The sequence below is a fragment of the Armigeres subalbatus genome, chromosome 1, assembly GCF_024139115.2.
Source record: "Armigeres subalbatus isolate Guangzhou_Male chromosome 1, GZ_Asu_2, whole genome shotgun sequence".
Taxonomy (NCBI): domain Eukaryota; kingdom Metazoa; phylum Arthropoda; class Insecta; order Diptera; family Culicidae; genus Armigeres; species Armigeres subalbatus.
In genome coordinates this window covers 70,300,725-70,325,103 of record NC_085139.1, presented here as the reverse complement: position 1 = coordinate 70,325,103, position 24,379 = coordinate 70,300,725, and the positions used below count along the sequence as shown (strand labels likewise).

At 45.6% G+C, this 24,379-nt stretch overlaps 1 protein-coding gene across 1 annotated transcript; it reads right to left on the bottom strand.

Moving 5' to 3' along the window:
- Positions 1 to 1,746: 1,746 nt before the first annotated feature.
- On the bottom strand, positions 1,747 to 23,517 carry LOC134227012 (uncharacterized). Its single transcript, XM_062708196.1, has 4 exons — positions 23,031 to 23,517; positions 22,738 to 22,859; positions 22,582 to 22,678; positions 1,747 to 2,174 (listed from the first exon to the last, which is right to left on the bottom strand). The coding sequence occupies exons 1-4, from the start codon at positions 23,134 to 23,136 to the stop codon at positions 1,810 to 1,812; spliced, it is 690 nt and encodes a 229-aa protein (XP_062564180.1). The 5' UTR covers positions 23,137 to 23,517; the 3' UTR covers positions 1,747 to 1,809.
- Between the last annotated feature and the right edge of the window lie 862 nt (positions 23,518 to 24,379).

Here is a 24,379-nt window from a genome sequence, read left to right as displayed (position 1 = left end):
CACAACAGAGTCAATGAAAACCTCACCAACCGTATGCACTTGCCATATGTACTCTCTATGTACTCAGTGACTCCGGTTTCCTCTCACTAATACAATCGAACACTACTGTCATTTCGCGAAAAGCACGTGGTTTTGTTTTGAGCGGGAAAATTCTGCCTATCTCTCAACACGGCGGCTATCTTGACGTTTACCTTCGCAGTCGAGCCTGCGAGTGTAAGACCGCCGCAGCATTCTAGAAAAAGATAAGCGCGACAACACTCAATTTTCGTAAAAATTGGAACTAATCAAAATTTGAAAATTTTCCGCCGGATTTTTGTCCCTGGGGCCGGGATTTTGATTTTCCGTGCCCAAATCCCGAAAACATCGCATATGCAAAAATACATGGGGAAAAAATCCGCCTACCAAAATTCCCGAGGTGTGAGGCTACCTTTAAGGAGGAAGTAAAATTGGCAATCAACAACCACGTGTTTCAAGTGCGTGTTTGTGCTATTGCTCGGTAGTGCACTATACCGATGGTGGTTCAATCGGAAACCTCTTTCGTTTGTCCAATTGTTTCTTGAATGAAGCCCGTGGTGAATTAAAAATTTACCACACGTTTGTCTGCATACACAGAGAGTGACGGAGTGACAGGAAACTCAAGCATTGGTTGTTTTTGTGAGGGGGTTCGCTTGTTTTTCAACAGGTTATGGGCCCAGAAACGGTTCCATATCTACATCTTAGTGGGATGGATTGGCCGCCGACGTTACTGCAGGCGGAAAAGGCGCGGCAGAAGATGTGTTGGAAGCAAACGCCAGTTAGTTGTATTTTGCTCTTTAGCGCAGATTAAGGAAGGAAGTTTGTAATTGATGATTGTATATGTATTGAAATGAAAACTGCTGGCAGAAGTATCGGCCTGCCGTTAAGCGAGTGACAAGGAACTCAAGCATTTGTTGTTCTTTGTGAGGGGTTGCCCTTGTTTACACCAACACAGGAATTTGGAGACGCATGATGTCAGGAAAATCGTATGTACGTTGGACTCAGCAAAATGCTCTGATCGAATAGAGTTCGCTGCCTTGCCAAATTGACTATCTACAAAACGCTCATTAGACCAGTAGTCCTCTACGGTCGCGAGACCTGTACACGAGTGCGCCCTTGGAGATTTTGGAAGAAAAGCGTAAAAGCGGGGGGTGCAGATGGAAGACGGTACATTAAGGAGGCGAATGAACCACGCTGTTGGGAGAATCATCCATTGTTCACATCGCGAAAATCGATCGATTGCGGTGTACCGGCCACGTAGCCAGAATGTCGGACAATAACCCGGTGAAAATGGTTCTGGATAGCGATCCGAGTAGCACAAGAAACTGAGGTGCGCAACGAGCAAAGTAGATCAATCAGGTAGAATACGAATTTAATAAGTAAAGAATAATAGTGAAATATTAACGTTTTCGAGTGTTTTATCGAAATAATTTGATTAGATATTCCAACGGTCTGCTAAGTTTTTTTAATAACAGAATCATCGTCTTCGTCTAGAGGTCGTACAGAGTAAACACCTAACGGCTATACTGCCTATGATCGCATATTAGTCCCATTAAAAAAAAAATCAAATGGAGAAAATAAGGAATTCTAACTAGAAAACGACGAAAATTTATATGGGACTAATATGCGATTAGAGGCAATATAGCATTAAGACAACGGACAGAACATTTACACAACACCCAGTGGATCTGTGAGGTACATTCAGAGAAGTTCGAAGAATACATAAACATATTTTTGTACTTGGGTATCAAAATGAAGCCGTTTTATTTGAACCATCGGGCTCATCTAAACTGTCTACTGTCTACGATAGCGTTGTGTTGGCCCACGATTAGCGTTTGCAGTTCTATCCAATTCCATTGTGCTTGGCATAGGTCTCTTATCGAGAACATCCGAAATATTGATACATCCTAATTTGTTGTCCTCTTCCCTAACGGAAACTATCTGTTTCAGTTGGTGGTGTGAACAATTCTTGTGATATGCATTCAGTTGAACACACTCATTACCGAAAGGCACCAAATTTTCATTTCGTTTATAGCAATCATTCACAACACATTGCGGATGTTTGGCGTCCGGTTCCAGTGTGACCATGTATCGCTCGTCGCAGTACGCCTGGGTGAACAGCTGGTAACACTGTCTGGTTGGTGGATGGTACACGTATGCTGTGAAAAGAAGACAAAAGATTTTCAATGTAAGATATATTTTAAATAGATAAATGGTAAACTGTTTTGGATGCACACTGTCTCCGGCGACATAAAAGTATCATCGTGTTGGCCCCAATTGCTTACAATAACAATTCGATACAACTAGGGTAAAAACAAACAAACAAGCTAGTTTTTAAGCTGAGGAAGACAAACCAATTACGGCGAAATAGTTTCCAAGCTGAGGGTTAATAGAACGGAGCACAGTAAATTCCTTGATAAAGGCATGTGTACATGTATCCGAAACGTCGGATGAAAACATAAAGCTTCGTTTTCGATCCTGAAATTTCTTTAGCAGATCCAAAGTCGTTCTCACTGGCCTGCTAAGAAATTCTTCTGTTGGAAGCATGATGTGGGGTGAATTTCTGTTGGGCATCGATGTCTATAGACGGAAAGGAATGTTTGGAGATGTTCGAGAGTTGAAGGCGTTTCACCCTCACCCAATTTCTTCAGTCCACACTTTGACAAATCACTAAGTCTGCCCATTGGATTGTGGTTGATATACTCGAAGATGTGCTCCGTGGCTACGATAGAACTGCTGAAAATCCTCGCTGGTGAATTGTGTTCCATTGTCCGACACTAGTTTTGCAGAACATCTCTTGAAGTTATTTTATTGTGGCACCGGGCGTCCTTCAGCTCTTCCATCTGTTTGACAAACCGGCCGTAGTAGTTCACTGCACCAAGGTAGGATCGGAGCTGCGGAACGTCTTGAGGAGGTGGAATTTGAGAGATGGCTTTCGTCTTCATTGAAGCGGGGCGGATGCCATCTTTTACACAATGTATCCGAGAAATTGGATCTCGAACATGGCAAAACGACACTTTTCGAACTTCAAGCACCTTCAAGTAAAAAACCATACTCACAAACTCATACCAGAACTGAAAAATTTGGTCGTGTTCGTCTTGGTTTCGACCAGCGCAGCGTAGGGTTTCCCTCGTCTGGGTCACGACAATAGTCTTACAAATATTTAAAGGTACCGCCTGATCTTATCTACTACAAATACCGATTATGCGCTGAAACGTGCCTGGCGCCAACTGTACTGTACTGCACTCGTTAAACTCTACTTGTCGGTAGCCGTCTGACAAATTGAGGTGTGTGAAGTAAAGGAAACAGGTACAACTGGGTACGCTTCATTAAGAACCGATAAATAGTCTCTACAAATAAGCACCGAAATTGTTCGATTTCCGTTCGACGATTATCGGTGCTGCCCAGTCGGAAAAACGAACAGAAGAAATTATGCCGTTGTCTTGTAGTCGTTGAAGTTCCGTTTCTACTTACGAGACTTCAGTTCTACTTCAGGCCACGGGTTACTTCGGACAGTACACTGTTTCAGCTTTGACGTGGTCGATTCTTGCTTGAGTCGCTCCACAGTTCCTTCGGTCGTGCACGGGGCTAAGGTCGAACAGCCCGTTCAAATCGGGGTTTTATGCAACGAAGAATCGTCCTTCCTAGGTAACGTTAGATACTAATTGTGATGTCTGTCCAGAACTCTGAAATGATGTTGAGACCATCACCGAAAGCTGTGAATGCTTGCTCTTCAGTAGCTCGAGTGGCGAATCTTTCGATGATGTCCTATGTCTGCTATACGAGATGACGGTGAATCTTGATGATGACGAACTAATTTTTGCTTGCTACAGAATGTTCATACCGTGACTTCTTCTGGTTGCTGGTTGTAGCAGTCGCAGTCTCGTCTCGCGGTCGCGGACGTAGTCTTGTTTGCTCCATGCTTGAAAATCAACATGGTACAGATACCTGCGTTCCGGGATAAGATAATTGAAGTCCACAGATAAATCGCAAGGCCTTGAGTTGATCGCTTTAGAGCGTCGAAGGTTGGAATGCTTCGCAATGCATGTTAACCATCGCAGCGAAATAGATTTCGGCAGGCCGAACAGCTTCAGCTTGGAAACCTTTTCATCTAACTTGAAATCATGACGATACTTGGGAAGTCTACCGAAGTTGACGTATTTTCCATGGAACGAAGTGTTCAGCTTGCTTAGGAGCAGTCGAACCTTTGCCGCGTCTTCGAGGCGCCGTCCGGTGTTAAACCGAATATCAACAATTAAAAAAAAAACAGATTAATCCACCTAGCGGTGATGGTGCCTTTCTCGTTTTTTTCGAGTGAGTAATTTCTACGCACTTTTGGTATGAAAAAAAGTATTTTGGTCATAACTTCTGAGCCCATAGTCCTATCCGGCCAATTTTCAATAGGAAACAATTTTGGCCATAACTCCGAATCCCATAGCCCGATTACGCCAAATTTCAATACGAAACAATGGGACAAGATTCTGCGTCGTATACAACTTGTTGTGAGCAAATCCGTTAAAGATAAGTGCCTGAAAAATGAGTGAGTTCTTGTGTAAAAAAATGAATTTTGGCCATAACTTCGAAATTCATAGTCCGTTCTGTCCAATTTTCAATACGAAACAATGGGACAAGATTCTGCGTCGAATGAAACTTGTTGCGAGTAAATTAGCTAAGAGTAAGTACCTAAAAAGTGAGTGAGAATTTTTCTTGTAAAAAATTATATTTTGGCCATAGTCCGATTGGGCCAATTTTCAATACGAAACAATTGGACAAGATTCCGCGTCGAATGCAACTTGTTGCGAGCAAATCGGTTAAGGATAAGTGCCTGAAAAATGAGTGAGATTATTTTGCGCACACACATACACACACACATACACACACGCACACACAGACATCACCTCATGGGAGCTCTTGTTCCCGAGCGCCAATGAAAAACCACCAATCGGCGTTTCTCTCGGGAGATGACCGGGCCCTGGTACCAGTTCACTGGTTCCCAGCCAGCCCAAGCGGAATCTGCCTAGGGGACGTGGCGGAGGTTTGACAGTGGGCTCTGTTGAATCTCTGCAAAAAACCACATGTCTACAAGCAGCTCTGTACAAGCGACCCGTTCCGCTTCCAAAGCACTTCAGCCCCATCAACAGGAGTGCCAACCGGCACATTAGGATCGATACCAGTAAGGTCCTAATTACGATATACTGGTCACGGCTTACGACAACGGACAGAATCTGGATAGTGGATTGGAAACGACGACATTGGGCTGACGGTCGTGCTGTTCTACTCCCTGAGTAAGGATGGGTGACACCGGCTTGAAATGGCGAGTGGGCCAACAGTACGGCCACCTCCGTCCCGGTAAAAAACTAGCATTCCTCCGAATACGTTCAATACTCGTCCACCAAGTTTCTTGGTACTAGGCTCGGTTGAGATTTTCCCGATTGCGCGATTAGCTCTGCTCACTGCTTGCAAAGATAATCCATGGATCATAAGCGACTACAGGGCTGCGAAATGGTGAGTTGACATCCGGGAAGGGGCGCCTAACATAGCTCTGGTCCTCACAAGTTCCAATACTCACGCTTCCACGGGTCTTCCGATGACAATTGACCGCCAGCTAAGGGTTGCGTACTTAGCTGGTAGTGCAGCCTGGGCACTGTTGTCCTTCTGACATCAGCTAGAGTGAGAGGGTGCGTACTGTGGGGTCTGCCTAGGATGTGGTGGGGTTCGACAGTGGGCTCTGTTGAACTTCTATAAAAGCTGCATGTGTCCCCAAGCAGGCCCTATCAAAGCGACCGTGTGCCGCTCAAAGCGCACTAGCCTAGTCCTGGTGTTGGGTGGGACTTTAAACAAATATGACCTGACTGATCGAGCGTCTGTCCACCAAGGAGGTGCGGCTCCAACAGCGTCTGTTCTGGCATCCAGCGGCTGAGTATGAAATGCTATTCCCCGGAAGCTATACCTAAGATGGCAGCCCCATCCCGGTGGATAGGGAACCTTGGGCCAACAACCTACTGTTCCCGAAACATCAATTTGTTCGAGAATCCGATAATGAAAGAATACGGACTGATTTTACGGCGACGACTCTTAGCGCGAAACAACGGACACGAATAGGAACATGGAACGTTTTAACCCTAGCCCAGCAGGGTAAATTGGCACAACTTGCCAATGAGGCACGCCGCATGAAGCTTGAGATCCTGGGACTGAGTGAAGTCCGTTGGCCAAACTTTGGAGAACACAGAACGCCGTCGGGACAAGTTCTGCTATACTCTGGCTTACGAGGTGAACACGCTCCCCGGCATCGCGGAGTTGGCTTCCTACTAAGCGCTCAGGCACACTCTGCGCTTATGAAGTGGGAACCTATAAGTGAAAGGATAATCGTTGCCAGATTTAGAACACGGGTCCGAAACCTTACTATAATCCAATGTTATGCGCCAACCGATGCTGCCGATCTGCAAGACAAAGAGAACTTCTACAGTCAACTCAATGCCGTCGTAGATAGAATTCCGAAGGGTGATATCAAGATCTGTTTGGGCGACTTCAATGCGAAGATCGGATCCGACAACTCGAACCATGAGCGCATTATGGGACGCCATGGTCTCGGAGAAATGAGCGAAAACGGAGAGCTGTTCGCAGAATTTTGTGGTAATAACGACATGGTGATCGGGGATCGCTCTTCCCTCATCGACCGGTTCACAAGGTCACGTGGGTCTCCCGTGACGGCTTTACAGAAAATCAAATCGACCACATCTGCATCAGCCGAAAATGGAAACGGAGCCTTCTTGATGTACGGAATAAACGTAGTGCCGATATCGCGTCTGATCATCACCTCCTCATCGGCGAAATACGCCTGCGCATTGCGCGGATTCGTCGGCAAGAGGAAAAAGTTGGACGACGATTCAACACACGCCGACTGGAAGATGCCACGGTGAAACGGTCCTTCGTTGAAGAACTGGAGACGCGTGCTGCAGATATTCCGGAAGGTGGCAGCGTGGAAGACCAATGGACCGCCATCAAGAATGCCTTCATCACCACCAGCGAGAACAATCTGGGCGAACTACGCACCCAGAGAAAACAATGGATCACCGATGAGACCTGGAGAAAGATAGAGGAGCGAAGAGAAGCCAAAGCCGCGATAGAGCGATCGAAAACCAGAGGAGCCAAAGTCTTAGCCCGTCAACGATACGCGGCTCTTGAGAAGGAAGTAAAACGCTCATGTCGACGGGACAAGCGAGCGTGGGCAGACTCTCTGGCCGACGAAGGAGAGAGAGCCGCCGCAACCGGGGACATTCGCCTCCTCTACGATATCTCACGACGCTTAAGCGGGGCGAAGATGAATGCAACGATGCCTGTGAAAGACGCGAATGATCAGTTATTAACCGACCCAACTGACCAGCTGAAACGCTGGTTCGAGCACTTCGAACAACTTTTTCAAGTGCCAGCCAGGCCATCACCACCTCGGCATGACCTGCCTAGGATCCGACGTATAACACGCGTCAATACCGAAGCTCCATCACTGCTAGAGATTCAAACAGCCATCCAAAGCATGAAATCGAATAAAGCCCCAGGGGTCGACCGCATATCAGCCGAGATGCTCAAAGCTGACCCCATGACATCCGCTCAACTACTGCATCGTTTATTTCGTAATATCTGGGACACCGCAACTTTCCCGGTCGACTGGATGCAAGGTATCTTAGTGAAGGTGCCCAAAAGGGTGACCTGACTGTATGCGATAACTGGCGAGGCATTATGTTGCTGTGTACCGTTCTCAAAGTTCTGTGCAAAATTATCCTAGCCCGGATTCAGGAGAAGATCGATGCGACTCTCCGGCGGCAGCAAGCCGGATTCCGTGCCGGAAGATCCTGTGTGGACCATATTGTCACGCTCCGCATCATTTTGGAGCAGGTCAACGAATTCCAAGAGTCCCTTTACTTGGTATTCATTGACTACGAAAAGCTTTCGACCGTCTCAATCACGAGAATATGTGGGGCGCCCTGAGACGCAAGGGGTTCCTGAGAAAATCATCGGCCTCATCGAAGCACAGTACGAGGCCTTTTCGTGTAGAGTGCTGCACAATGGGGTCCTGTCCGACCCTATCCGGGTCGTAGCTGGTGTGAGGCAAGGATGTATTCTATCACCGTTACTGTTCCTCATCGTAATCGATGAGATTCTGGTAGATGCGATTGACCGTGAACCAAACCGCGGGCTGTTATGGCAGCCTATAACCATGGAGCACCTAAACGACTTCGAATTGGCGGATGACGTTGCACTACTCGCGCAACGGCGCTCTGATATGCAGAGTAAGCTCAACGACCTTGCCGATCGCTCCTCCTCGGCAGGTTTAGTCATCAACGTCAACAAAACCAAATCGTTGGATGTAAACACGGTGACTCCTTCCAGTTTCACAGTAGCCGGGCAACCAGTGGAGAATGTTGAAAGCTTCCAATATCTTGGTAGCCAAATGGCGTCAGACGGCGGTACCAAGATCGACATAGGCGCACGGATCAAGAAAGCAAGGGCTGCCTTTGCGAGTTTAAGAAATATCTGGAAAAACAGGCAGATAAGTGAACGCACCAAAATACGAATTTTCAACTCTAACGTGAAATCTGTGCTGTTATACGCTAGCGAAACATGGTGTGTATCAGTGGAGAACACTCAACGGCTGCAGGTGTTCATTAACAGATGCCTGCGGTATATAATTCGGGCCTGGTGGCCTCACAACTGGATCTCAAACAACGAGCTCCATCGTCGTTGTCACCAGAGGCCGATAACAACAGAAATTCGGGATCGGAAGTGGGGCTGGGTCGGCCACACTCTACGTAGGGGCGGAAACGAAATCTGTAAGCAAGCATTAGACTGGAACCCAGCGGGACATCGCAGCAGAGGCAGACCCAGAGGCTCATGGCGGCGAAGCCTCAATAAAGAAATAAAAGAAGTCGACCGAAATCTAACCTGGCAACAGGTTAAAGCGATAGCCGGGCATCGCTCAGGATGGAGATCTTTCAAGTCGGCCCTTTGCACCACCGGAGGTGTATAGGATCCATAAGTAAGTAAGTAAGTAAGCGACTACGTACGACGGGTGGAGATAACGGTTTGGAGGGAGGACCATATAGAATGAATGATTCAACAAATCACGCAGAAGCAGATGCAGGAGCGGCGAACCCGTTCGCCAGTAGTGGGATGGTGAGATCACCTCCGTCAGTGGCAGTAGTGCCACAGCAAAAACAGCGGCAGAAGCAGGAGCAAAAGGAACAGAAGAAGCAGGAATAACTGCAGCTGCAAGAGCAACGGCCAGGGCAGAGCAAGCTGGACAAGCCCCCACAAAAGCCGAAAATAGTGGCCGCGAAGAGATTGGTGGAGGAACTCCACAATTTCGTGGATGGGAGGAACAACGTCCATAAGGAGATTAAGGACATGGTTCACAGGATCCGGAAGGCGTAAAACTAGAACCGAGAAGCAATCGGTGTCCAGCTTACTGGTCCAGCTTACTTACTTACGACAGGCTCAGTACGCTACGCGCTGCTTGCCTCAAAGCTCGGAGGCGGGCACAGAGAGCAAGGACGGAACCAGAGAGAGAGGAACGCAAAGCGGTGTTCCGGGAAACTAGGACCGCATTGAAACGGGCTATCCAACTTAGCAAGTCAGACTGCTACAAGGAGCTGTGCCGAGAAGCTGACGCCAACCCCTGGGGGGACGCGTATCGGGTCGTGATGGCGAAAATCAAAGGCCCATCGACGCCAGCTGAAATGTGCCCGGACAAGTTGAAGGCAATTGTGGAGGGTCTTTTCCCGAAACATAATCCGACCATGTGGCCGCCAACACCGTACGACGAAGAAGGAGAAGCAAACCCCGTAGATCGACAAGTGTCCAATAGTGAGCTTGCAGAAGCGACTAAACGCCTGAAAGCGAAGAAAGCACCGGGTCCGGATGGAATACCGAACGTTGCGTTAAAAGCTGCAATCCTGGCATACCCGGACATGTTCAGGAAGGCGCTGCAAAAGTGCCTGGACGAAGGCAATTTTCCAGAAATGTGGAAGATCCAGAAGCTGGTGTTGCTGCCTGTTGTCGCACCCACTGTGCGAAACGATCAGTCGGATGGTGTAGTGAAACAACTGGTCACTCGCGCGCGTATCTATTGATTACCTACGGCCGAGGGGCAAGAAGCACAAGGCAGGATTGTTTAGTGATACATATAACAAAGGCCGTCAGAGTAGTTCGTTTTCGCTGATGACTATAGAGCAGAGTGAATGGAAATCAATTTATTTGAGTTTGAGCTAGTAGTCGCAGTTGTTATTCTAACATATTAAAATAATTGTAATAATACAACACCATAGAATTAGTGGTTGAATTAGAACCCGTGGGGTGAGTCGTGATTAGAAATAACTTATCAAACTGTTTACCAAATGTTTCCTTTAGTTTTATCTAGACGGTGTATTGATCGGCATATCAGTAAGGTGGCAGTGGTTATCAACTGACTTGGGAATCTAGTACGTAAATGCACTTTATATGAAAGTATGTGAACTCGAATTGAAATTTATTATAGAATTGAACTAGGGCGGTTGTCGACGTAAGAAGGAGTAGGAAAGTTTCAAAAGTACCGAAACACAGAAATGTGAGTAAAATTAATTATCCGTATATCCCCGAAGTATAATTTAAAATATAATTGCAGCTATGAAGTTGCCCAGTACAGCAGCTATCTGGATCGTGTTTGTATAATCACGCTTTCCCCAACATTCTTCATAGATTTCTTATCCAGAGTTGGAAAGAAGTCTAAGTTCGGATCGAAGCCTTCCAGTCAAGGAAAACCGGAGTTTGATGACGCTACAAAGAAAGCTGCATCCACCGTTTTAAAGATAAGATCCCAAACCTGTATCATAGCTTCTTAGCCAATTCCGCGTGTAGCCGGCGCGTAATCAAATTTATCATATGTGCCGGGTCGAAACAGTCGAGTGCTGTGTTTTTTGAAGTTCAGTGTAGTAGTGAATCGCCGTAGTTTGGTGATAATCAGCCGTAGTATGGCTGATAACCGATCAGACAAGCATCGATGCAAAAAGTGCGATAGGGATGACACGGATGAGATGATCATTTGCGAATTGTGCGGGAGAAAGGAACATCTAGTGTGTGCTGGAGCCCCCGATGCAACTGGCGCAGGAAACGCCACCTGGTGCTGCCAGCAGTGCAATGATGAACAAGATGCTGTAAATACTGCGAAGTCAGCGAGGAGCTCTACATCAAGTAGGCGTTCACTACGGTTGAAATTGGCCTTGGAAGAGCTGGAGGTCCAAAACCGTCTTCGCATGAAGGAGATTGAGGCTGAAAAGGAATTTTTTAAGCAGAAGTACGAACTGTTGAAGCAGATAGAGGACGAAGACGATCGAGGCAGTCGGCGAAGTGTTGTCAGTGAAAAAACGAAGCGGGAAAGATTAGAAAGGTGGTTGGCCAAAAATCCAAATGGCGTCGAAACGATCGGTGGAATGCAGTCTGAAGAAACTCTGGCTAAGTCAGTGCAACACGATGTGACAAACGCGCAGCTGGAGCTTCCTCCCCAAAATTCATCAACACCGAGCAGTCAGAAGACCATGAAAGAACCAGTACCACCCATAGCTACGAAGACGATCCAACAATCGGGACCAGCAATGAACGAGCAGCGGATGTGTAGTTCGCTATTAGGAGGAACGATCCTTACGCCTGTCGATATGGATATTTCTTTAAGTAAAACTGTAATTTGTTCGTCAGTTCCACCAACGGTGCCAGTCGCGTCAGTTGCAGTACCTCGCTCGAGTACTGCGATCGATTTTGGTACTTCAGTTGCGTTTACATCGAGTAATCTGGCTGAATCAATGGGTGTAGCTCCACAGGCAGTAATTACCTCACTCGACCGTCCTATATTATCCAATTTCAATTCTGTTCAGCAGCCGGCGTCACACGTGATGCACAAAGCAAGTAAATCACTGCCGTATTCCACACGGTGGGATACAATCCATGGGACAACTGGAGAGGGAGCGTACTCTGTGGCCTGTGGCGGTGCAACACAACAACAATTGGGAAATTCCATAACTGCCGTGAAAAATGTAATGCAAACACCAACATTGCCGATGTATACAGAGCTTCATCAAACTGACCACGATATCCATCCCTCAGCTCGGGAAACTACAACTACAGTGCACTCTAGCGAACAAGCTCGTCAGTGGATTCCGCATAGAAACATCGCCCAACCAAATGTGCTATTCGGTTGTGAGCAACCCGTAGGAATGTATTCTACGGCGTCTGCACTACCTCAGTTTAATAACACTTGCTTCAGATCTGAGTTCTATCATGATCTTGAAAATGCACTTCCAACGTCAGTAGGACAAACGTTACCCACTCACTCGGCGACAGGACAGTTCTCAGCGAGGCAGCTCGTTTCCCCTTACACGCATCCACAGGCATCTACGACTTGGACAACACAACAGCTGGGATCAATATCTCAACCCGTAGTCAGGTTTAGATTACCAATAGCAGCGAAATCTGTGCCCGTTAATTCTAGCAGTACTCGGATGAATGCCATATCGAGCATTGGTAGCGCAGCGGAAGGACATACACCGATACCAACATCGGCACGAGTTGACTCTCCACTCCCAGTGCAGTCATTTTCAGGACACACTGCACCTCCATGTACTTCACAAGCCAACAGTTTCCAACAACGACACACAGGTCCCACGCCGTCCCAGATTGCAGCCCGACAGGTTATCTCGCGTGACTTGCCAACATTTTCGGGTAACCCGGAAGATTGGCCCATATTCTACAGTTCCTTCCAAAACTCGACGGATACGTGCGGGTACAGTGACGCGGAGAATTTAGCACGCCTGCAGCGCTGCTTGAAGGGTTCAGCATTGGAGGCAGTAAGAAGTCGCCTGTTACTACCAGCTTCAGTACCCCACGTGATCGGAACACTTCACAAGTTGTACGGAAAGCCTGAAAATCTCATCAACTCATTGCTGAAGAAAGTGCGCAGCGCAGTTCCGCCGAAATCTGATAACTTGCAAACTATCATAGCGTTCGGGTTAGCGGTACAAAACCTAGTTGACCATATCATCATCTCGGAACAGCGTGCACATCTTGCCAACCCCATGCTCCTACAAGAGCTCGTTGAAAAGCTGCCCACATTGTTGAAGTTACAGTGGGGGGCTTTCAAACGCTCTCACGACGAAGTGAATCTCAAGACGTTCAATGAGTTCATGGTGGATCTTGTGGATCTTGCATCCGACCTCACCTTGAATGTTGATGTAACAAGTGGACAGAAACAACAACGGCAAGAGAGAGACAGGCTAAAGAAAAAATTGTTTGTCCATTCTGAGGAAGTAAGCCGAGCTGAAGAGAAGCATGTCGTGAAACAAAGTGAACGGCCCAAGCTTTGTTCGTACTGCGAATCAAGCGGACATCAAATCTTGAATTGCATGAGTTTTAAATCATTGAACTTGGAAGGACGGTGGAAGGCAGTTCGACAGAAGAACCTTTGTCGTAGTTGCCTTATTCCACATCGCAAGTGGCCTTGTCGATCCAAGAAGGAATGTGGTAAAAACAATTGTACTAGCAAACATCACTGGCTGCTCCACGAAACACAAAAGACCCAGCAACAACAAGCATCCACCACAACTACAAATACTGGTAGCAGCAGTCAAGTAGTCCACCAAAATCACCACTTCGAACAGTCGTATTCACTTTTCCGCTACATTCCGGTTACTGTTTCTGGAAATGGGAAACAGGTGAACATTTTCGCCTTTTAGACGAAGGTTCCAGCACAACAATCATTGAGACAGGCGTAACGGATCTACTGGGAGTCGCGGGCCCAACCGAACCTCTCCGGTTGACTTGGACGGGAAAGATCATGAGCGAAGAAACGGAATCCCGGATTATCAGTATCACGATCGCAGGATTGGGAATGAAGATGAAGTTTACGATTGGCAACGTGCGTACAGTGCAGGAACTGAAGCTTCCCGAGCAGTCGTTCTGCTATGAAACCATGGCTGAACAGTATCCTCACCTAAAGGGACTGCCCATCAAAGGCTATGAAAACGTGACTCCACGCATGATCATAGGCATAGAGCATGTTCGTCTGTTAACATCACAGAAGCTGCGCGAGGGAAACGGTGATGGACCTGTAGCAGATAAAACACGGCTGGGATGGAGCGTGTTCGGAAGACAGACAGAGGCGGAGCGTACTATTGAGCGTGTTAATTTTCACCACACTGATATGTTCAGTAACCGTGCTCTACATGACGCGATGAAACAGTTCTTCCAAGTAGAAGAGAGTGCGGTCACGAAAAAAATAGAAGCTGAAGCTGATGTAAGAGCACTGAAGTTGTTGGAAGAAACGACGGTACTAAAAGAGGGTCGGTTTGAAACCAGCCTTATGTGGAAGGTCGACAATCCTTCGCTTCCAAATAGTTACCCCATGGCGCTGCAACGACTTAAATCATTGGAACGAAAGCTAGAGCGTGATCCTGGTCTGCGTCAACGAGTAAAACAACAAGTGGATGGCTATATCGAAAAAAAATACGCTCACAAAGCATCCAAAGAGGAACTGGAGACAACCAAACCGAATCACACCTGGTACCTTCTTCTGGGTGTCGTGGAAAACCCGAAAAAGCCAGGAAAAACACGCCTGATATGGGACGCTGCCGCAAAAGTTCAAGGTGTGGCACTTAACGATTTGCTGATGAAAGGACCTGATCTTCTTGTACCTCTGTTGGCTGTATTGTTGAGATTTAGGCAGTACAACATCGCCATTTGCGGTGATATAGCTGAAATGTTTCATCAAATTCGGATACAAGAAAAGGACAAACAGTTTCAGCGGTTCCTTTGGCGAGACAATCAGAGAGATGAAGTGCAAGTGTACGTCATGGATGTCGCAACGTTTGGGGCGACCTGCTCCCCATGTATAGCGCAATACATAAAAAACCGGAACGCACTCCGGTTCACCGAATCCCATCCACGAGCGGTTGAAGGCATAGTCAAAAATCACTACGTCGATGATTTTCTAGATAGTGTGGAGACCGAAGAAGAGGCGGTTGAACTTATAAGTACGGTGAAAATGATTCACGCAGCCGCGGGGTTTCAGATTGGAAAGTTCCACTCGAACTCTCCGACAGTACTATCGCTCCTGGGGGAATCAGCAAAATCCGCTATCAAGTCGATGAATTTGGACAAGCAGGGAGAAACTGAGCGCGTTCTAGGCATGGTGTGGTCGACAACGGAGGATGTGTTTACTTTTGATACGGCGGCCCTACTGAATATACAGCAACTAGTAAAGAGCAGTACCGTGCCAACAAAGCGTCAAGTTTTGCGAGCAGTGATGACCCTATTTGATCCCCTCGGATTAATTGCTCATTACGTAGTACATGGAAAGATACTCATGCAGGAGATTTGGAGGTCCGGAACCGATTGGGATGAACCAATAGCTGATTATCTTCATGATATGTGGTACCGCTGGATCGAGTTACTCAGCCAATTATGTAACGTGAAGGTTCCTAGATGTTTCTTCAGTGGAGTGAGACCTCATGCACTTCAGCTCCATGTATTCGTTGACGCCAGCGAAATGGCATACGCTGCAGTAGCATATTTGCGACTGGATAAAGGAACTGGCCGAAGATGCGCATTAGTAGCAGCGAAAACCAAAGTTTCACCATTGAAGCCATTGTCAGTTCCTCGACTTGAGCTACAGGCTGCCATGCTTGGAACGCGACTCACGCAAAGCGTCATCTCTTCATTGACACTACCAATCGAAAGCCGCTATTTCTGGTCAGATTCTTCTACAGTCCTGTCATGGCTACGGTCGGAGCATCGGCGATACCATCAATTCGTGGAATTCCGCGTCGCTGAGATTCTTTCTCTAACGAGCGTTGACGAATGGAGGTATGTTCCTACAAAGCTGAACGTTGCCGATGATGCAACTAAGTGGGGAAGCGGGCCAAGGTTTCAACCTGATCAGCGATGGTTTCAAGGTCCGGCGTTTCTGTACGATTCCGAAAATTACTGGCCATCGAACAACAGGGTAATTAGCGCAACACCACAGGAGCTGCGACCTATGTTTCTGCACCAAGCGAATGCAATGCATAGTTTGTTTGATCTAACACGTTTTTCCGACTGGAACCGACTACTAAGGACTGCGGCGTATGTGTTTCGAGCAGTATCAAAGTTCAAAAATCAACGAACTACGGGTGGCCACTACAGAATACTACAGAAAGAAGAATTCGCGATGGCAGAAACAGCGTTGTTGCGACAAATTCAGGCTGAAGCATTCCCGGATGAAGTTGCTCTATTGAGTAACAACACTGAGAAACAAATTGTGACGAAGTCCAGTCACATATACACACTGACTCCGTTCTTAGACGACGCAGGTGTTATACGAATGGGCAGCCGCACAGAGAAAGCACCGAACCTAGCTTATGAAACAAAATATCCCGTTATCCTTCCTAAAAACCATACTGGAACTACACTTCTAGTGAATATCTTTCATCGAAAATATCTTCACGCAAATGGAGAAACGGTACACAATGAAATTCGTCAGCGGTACTACATACCCGGCCTTCGAACAGTAATTCGCCGAGTTACACGTAATTGCCAGATGTGTAAAGTAAAAAAAGCAGTTCCACGTCCTCCGATGATGGCACCGCTCCCCAGAGCTCGACTCACACCATTCATCCGACCATTTACCTTCTTGGGAGTCGATTACTTTGGGCCTCTGGAAGTCAAAGTGGGAAGAGCAACAGATAAAAGGTGGGTGGCACTCTTCACATGCCTGACTGTCAGAGCCATTCACCTCGAAGTCGTAAACAGCCTGTCTACTGATTCCTGCGTGATGGCGTTTCGAAGATTTGTGGCAAGAAGGGGTGCACCAGCGGAGGTGTACTCCGATAATGCAACAAATTTCATTGGGGCAAGCCGTCAGTTGGCCAACGAAATCCGTGCCATCAACGAAGAATGTGCATCTACCTTCACCAATGCTCAAACAACATGGAGATTCAACGTTCCCGTTGCACCTCATATGGGCGGACCATGGGAGCGAATGGTCAGATCCGTAAAAACTGGAATGAAAGCCATCACAGAGTCAACACGACACCCGAGCGACGAGGTTCTACAGACAATACTGCTGGAAGTTGAAGCCGTAGTTAACAGTCGTCCGTTAACATATATTCCTTTGGGATCGGCGGATCACGAAGCTCTCACGCCAAATCATTTCCTGTTGTATGGATCTAGTGGTATAAAACAACCAGCTACGCTGCCAACTGACGACGGAGCTGCATTACGAAGTGGACATAAGTTTGCTCAGCGATTAGTGGATGGATTTTGGCAGCGATGGATTCGGGAATATCTCCCGATGCTGAGCCGACGATCGAAATGGTTCGACACGGTAAAACCGTTACAGGTAGGAGACATTGTGGTCGTAATGGACGACAAGGTAAGGAGTTCGTGGTTAAAAGGTCGCATCCTGGAGGTAGTCAAAGGTAGAGGAGGTCATGTAAGGAGCGCTAAGGTCCAGACAATCAAAGGAGTATTCACGAGAGCTGCGGTCAAACTGGCAGTTTTGGACATAAAGAAGGAATCCGAAGAAGCCACTAAAGACAGCGCTGCAGTAGACCCGTTAGTTCACGGGGAAGGGGATGTTGTCGCACCCACTGTGCGAAACGATCAGTCGGATGGTGTAGTGAAACAACTGGTCACTCGCGCGCGTATCTATTGATTACCTACGGCCGAGGGGCAAGAAGCACAAGGCAGGATTGTTTAGTGATACATATAACAAAGGCCGTCAGAGTAGTTCGTTTTCGCTGATGACTATAGAGCAGAGTGAATGGAAATCAATTTATTTGAGTTTGAGCTAGTAGTCGCAGTTGTTATTCTAACATATTAAAATAATTGTAATAATACAACACCATAGAATTAGTGGTTGAATTAGAACCCGTGGGGTGAGTCGTGATTAGAAATAACTTATCAAACTGTTTACCAAATGTTTCCTTTAGTTTTATCTAGACGGTGTATTGATCGGCATATCAGTAAGGTGGCAGTGGTTATCAACTGACTTGGGAATCTAGTACGTAAATGCACTTTATATGAAAGTATGTGAACTCGAATTGAAATTTATTATAGAATTGAACTAGGGCGGTTGTCGACGTAAGAAGGAGTAGGAAAGTTTCAAAAGTACCGAAACACAGAAATGTGAGTAAAATTAATTATCCGTATATCCCCGAAGTATAATTTGAAATATAATTGCAGCTATGAAGTTGCCCAGTACAGCAGCTATCTGGATCGTGTTTGTATAATCACGCTTTCCCCAACACTGCCTAAGTCAGGAAAGTCACCCGGCAATCCGGCCGCGTACAGGCCTATATGCTTGTTAGACACGCTCAGGAAGCTCCTTGAGAGAATCATCCTCAATAGGCTGACGAAATGTACAGAGGGAGAACGCGGGTTGTCGAATATGCAGTTCGGATTCCGTAGAGCAGTATCGACGGTGGATGCAATTCGAACAGTGCTCAAGAGTGCTGAGAAGCCGTCCAAGCAGAAGAGATAAGGAGATCGGTACTGCGCAGTGGTCACGATAGACATGAAGAACGCGTTCAACAGCGCCAGCTTTGAAGCCATCGCGGCGGCGCTGCACAGAATGCGGGTCCCCAACTATCTGTGCAATATCCTGAAAAGTTATTTTCAGGGTAGAGTTCTGATGTACGATACGAACGAAGGACATAAATCGATGCGCGTTACAGCGGGTGTTCCCCAGGGCTCCATACTTGGTCCAACTATTTGGAACGGGATGTACGACGGAGTGTTGACTTTGCAGCTACCCAGGAAAGTGAAAATTGTGGGTTTTGCGGACGACGTGTCACTAGCGGTGATGGAGACGATAGCCATGATCGAGCGCTGGATGAGCGGTGTTAAGCTGCAGCTAGCTCACCACAAAACGGAGGTGCTATTAGTCAGCAACTGCAAAGCGATCCAGCGGATGGAGATCGTCATCGGAGGCCATGCGATTGCTTCGAAGCGATCACTGAAGCACTTGGGAGTGATGATCGACGATCGGCTAAATTTCAACAGCCACGTTGACTACGCCTGTGAAAAGTCGGCAATGAACGTAATAGCGAGGATCATGCCAAACGTAGGTGGTCCAAGAAGCAGCACGAGGCGTCTGCTAGCTAGTGTCTCGTCATCGATACTGCGATATGGGGTTCCTGCTTGGGGCAATGCACTGCAAACCAAGCGGAACCGGGGAAAGCTGAAAAGTGTGTTCCGGCTGATGGCCATTCGAGTCGCGAGCGCATATAGAACGATATCGTCAGAGGCTGTATGCGTTATTGCTGGGATGCTACCCATCTGCATCACCCTGGAGGAAGACATCGAGTGTTATCGGCGAAGAGACACCAGAAACGTAAGGAAGGAGGTGAGAATCCGATCGATGGCGAGATGGCAACAAGAGTGGGACAGTACGGAGAAAGGGAGGTGGACCCACCGGCTCATCCCAAACCTGTCGGTGTGGATGAACAGAAAGCATGGTGAAGTGAAGTTTCACCTGACGCAGTTTCTGTCGGGTCACGGATGCTTCCGGAAGTACTTACATCGGTTTGGACATACTAATTCACCGTTACGTACAGAGTGTGAGAATGTCAACCCAAGCAACCAGAAGTTCAGATTTTACTTAAATTTACTCCTAACCGAACTAATTGGTTCACTATGGTTCGCATCAAGTTCCAAGCATCCTTAACGGAACTTTAAAGTTCACTTTTACGCTCCCACCATACAAAAAATTACTTAAAATGAGAGCTGATTAAGCCAAAATAGCCCTTCTTATCCGAACTTCTGATTGCTTGGGAAAGAGACTCCAGAACACGTGGTATTCGATTGCCCAAGATTTGCGGAAGTACGTAGAGGAATGCCTGCCCTACGGGCGGACAACATCGCAGAGCGAATGTGTCACGAAGAAGGCACGTAGAATGTGGTCAGCAGAGTCGTGACGCAAATACTGTCAGAGCTGCAGCGTAGATGGAGAAGTGACCAGCGAACAAGAGTTCCATCTGAAATACACATTTTGATCATTTTCCCGCGGAAACTATGAAGAAAATTTGCTGTAAAGTTTCCGTAGATTTTTTCGTAGAAATTCCTACAAATACTCATTGGATATTCCGAATGACTTCTCGTTTAAATACTGAATAAATCATCTGTAGAAATTTGGAACAAATTCCCCTGAAAATTCTGAAGATGTTTTTCAATGGAAATTCCGAAGAATATTTCACGGAAATTCCAATTAATTTCCCTTAAAATTCCAAACAATTTACCTTGGGAATTTCAAAGAACTTCCCATAGAAAATTCAAACTATTTCCCGTGGAAGATCTGAATGAATGTTTTGGAAAAACTTGGAAGAATTTCTTGTGAAATCCATTAGACTTTTCCGGCGAAATTTGAAGGATTCCTTCATTAATGCTTTAACCAGTCCCACGTTGGGCGCCAATGTAGCATTTTTTTTATACAAACATAAAGATAAATAATCAACATGTAAAAACTAACAAATTAAAATAATGCAAGTTCTTTCTTGGTGCCATGCGAGAGACGTCAAGGTTGTGCCCATTGCGAGATTTGATGAGGTTTCATGTGAGATTTTGGTCCTGACTGATGGACCCGCAAATATACTTTCATTGCGTATTATGCTTTTTGTCTACAGCAATTAGTTTGCTGTATTCAAAGCTGACTTTTGACGTGAACTACGTTTAAGGGGCAGGTTTGGATTGAGGCTTTGATACAGGGTGTGAAATGAAAATTTTCTTATTCTAAACCGTCACGAAATTAGGAGAAATTTCGACCGCTAATAGCTCCTTTATCTTTTGATGGATTTCAGAGATTTTCTTATCAATCGATTCGGATTGCAATTTCCAAATGCATTGAAACTATTGATTAAGAATGATAATTGATCATTTTTATTTTCAAAACCCAGTAAAAAATTCAGGATCAAAAATACCCTTCATGCATCCACTACTTAGCGCGATTTAACCATAGGTAATTCCAAGGGTAATACCAACTTTTGGGGTATTATCTTTTATTTAATTGTGTGTGAGCTAGTGTGTATGAACAGGAGCTGTTTCTTTATCAGTGCTGCCCATAGCAAAATACACAGGAAAAGCAGAAGCTTGGAAATTTTATAGAGCATGATAAGAAGTAGAATGTCCTACACACTTAGTTCAGCTCGGCATTTTTTGATTCTTTTGCCCTGATCCGCACAGCCGAGCGCTCGGTTCGTGACTTTCTGCTGATATCTCAGCTGAAAAAGTAATTTGTTTACTGCGGCACTCAAAGGTGCCACCGTAATCATACGTTCATTCAGCCGTTATTTCAGCTAACGAACTTTAACCGAGATTTGCACAGCCGAGATCGGTGGAAAATTTTAAGTGTGTATAGTGGACTCCCTAGTAACGGAATTTGAAACTTGCTGCCATAAAACGAGGGAATTTTTAACATGTGAAATTCGCATAGTATCTAAGAACATCTTCTGCGTCTCCCCTGTTTTCCCAAACCAAATGTAGGCTTCAAATTTGTACGTAGTTTACGTCGTGCGGTCGTGGCTTGTACATAGCCCTTCTGATTTCTGTATAGGATTCCTATCCTATTTGGACCACGACCAATTAATGCCATTTAGTATCAATGATTCGATGTCTGTGTCTGTCACTAATTAACATATAGTTTCCTACTTTAGGGTTTTTTACTTAAATCCGGACAAACATACAACAAACAATCAGATTATAGAATAGGAAAAATAGTGCCTCGCGTTGGGCGCCATTGTTACAAGCCGTTTTGTCGAGTCGCACGTTGCATGCAATTTCTACATTTTTTTTAAATCACAAACATAAAGATACACCATAAACATGTAACAAAATGAAATAATGCACGAAGTAAGTCTTGTCGAACATATATGTTATAAGAGAGGTTAAAAACTACAGATAAAGATTGTTGCTACGGTTCCTTTTGTTTCTCATCCCAAACATAACGTTATATATGTTTGTGTAGGGCAAACGAATCGAGCAAGTCGCTTAAAATGAACGTCTAAACATTTTCGCTCAACTCACTCACTCAACTCAACTTCACTTAACATGTTCAACTTTCAGCAAATCGCATGAATTCAACTGAGTTGATCAACCCACTTGCCCTATCGAAACGTATTGATTTAGCGTTGACATTTCGCTTTAACCCTAACCTCGTTTCGACCAGTGACGACAGCGACCGCTTTTTTCCTCTGTAGTCACCACTTTTTATAGAACCTTCGGAACAATGCACTCCACTTCCGGCATAAAAGCTTTGCAAAGCATCTACTAGTTCAGATTCGAATAATCCGTTAAATAAGATTATAGAAGGAAGTATACGAGAACTCAAATCAAACTTAATGGAAATCGTCTCGTCTATGTGTATGCAAAGATTGAGTAAATGGCACACGATTAATCATTACCGACCGATGTCAGTAAGAAAAACCCCCGTCTGTCCCGAAATTTGATAAAGACTTGAACGTTCATTCCGGTCGTAAAATAGCCGGCAACGCAATGTTACTTCGGTGTTATACTTACTTGGTTTGCAATCGCACACCCAATCACTTTCCTGATCTCCCGGATAGAGAATCTCGTTCTTTTGACACCGGTTTGGGATATACACCGGGGTTCGATTCTGAAAGCATTAGAAACTGCAATTGATGAATGCTTTCAGCCGGCAAATTGACGACTCACCCTGGCGTTTTGCTTCGACTCGATCGCGGACGGATCCTCAGGATATCCAAAAAGTTCGCTGGTTCCGTTCTGACCATTGCGGCTGTTGTTTTTATAAACCGAAGGTTTATCACCAATGGATACTGAAATAGATTTAAGTTTAAAAATAGCACCACAGGACTGCACAAACAGACATTTCAAGGATAACTTCTTTGAATCGCATTCAATTCTGCACTATCATCACTATCATTTACGTCTGAAGATCATTCTGACGATCTGTGTCACTAATTTCTAATCAAGTGATTCTAACTCACCAGGATTGTTACCGGGAGGTTGCTGAAAGATTGGTAGCTGTGGAGCACTGTAGACAATCGCGATCAGACTCAACGCGATCACGCCGCTGAATATCCTTTTCTCCATTTCTGCGCAAAACAATATTTTTCACCAGAGGTTCGACGACACTGGCGCCTCAGCTTAGCTTGTGCGACTGATAAACTTCGCGATCGTTTGGGAATTCCCAAAGCTTGAGAACTTGTGTAGCTCACTACGTCGCGCGGCTACTTTTATGCAGTAATAATCAGAAACTGGTATGGCTCACGCGAACCTTTTCATTGAAACAAGCACAAAACTTGATTAGAGAGAACACTACGGTATGTTCTGTTGGTATTACTATTCTTCTCTTCTGTGATGTTTTTTTTTACGCAAACACAAACGACGTCATCCGTTGTCGCCGTCCCATAGTCTTGAGAAGCCAGTCCTCCAGTGACTAGATCCGAAACTCGACTGACTGAGCCCTGCAGAACCGGGGACCGGAGAGAAGCAAATGCTTATCAATGAATCGAATCGGCGAGCATTCTGGTGCTCAGCTATACAACATCTCTATACTAATACGAACATGTACGTAAGAGGTGATCGTTTGCTAAGGATTCCCTTCGATCTCTCTCACATTGAAATGTGATCGTCATACGGGAAAGTCTCGACACATCGGTGTTACAGCGGAAATGTGGAACAATGTTGAAAGTTTGCTGTAAATAAATAGAATAAATAATTACCCAAGATTGAACATTCTTGGGTAATTACATATTGGCTTTTGTTCTAAAATAACTGCTTCTTGGAAAACTCGACTGTGCAGGAAATCAAACTTAGTTATTCGGCATGGTCTGTGTAATACTGCTAAAACCACATGAAAGTGAAATAGGAGGAGGCAGGCATGTTATGGTCATTTAGACATCGACTCATTTACAAACAGCTCGTTTCAGAAGCTTCTTTTTTTAATGTGATCAATGCTTGAAAGCTAAAGCTTGAAGATTTTGAATGAAGATGTTTAAAATAACATATGCATTAAAAATTAAGTAATTTGGAATGGTGACGTAAAAAAATACAAAACATAACTCAATATAACTAATTTTTCGTTAATTGGGCATTGAGTGAAGCCTTGGCGTTTTTGATACAAGCTTGTTCCTTCTAAGGATGGTTGAAACTCGGGGCAAATGGTGTACGATTGATCCATTGCTTTGGTAACCAGACAGTTTATCGACCAATATGTTATAATATTCAGCAGATACAAGCCGGCGATACATCTCAATTCTAAATAACATAAATAACTCCTTAGAAAAGACTGCTGAGATGATTGCATTTAGGGGAAGGGCTCTTTCAAGCTTTC

Coding starts and splice junctions, on each gene's coding strand:
- LOC134227012 (XM_062708196.1), bottom strand. CDS start 23,136: ATGGAGAAAAGGATATTCAGCGGCGTGATCGCGTTGAGTCTGATCGCG. Junction 22,679..22,737: donor AGTCGAAGCAAAACGCCAGG/GTGAGTCGTCAA, acceptor TAATGCTTTCAG/AATCGAACCCCGGTGTATAT. Junction 2,175..22,581: donor GGTGTGCGATTGCAAACCAA/GTAAGTATAACA, acceptor TTCTTTTCACAG/CATACGTGTACCATCCACCA.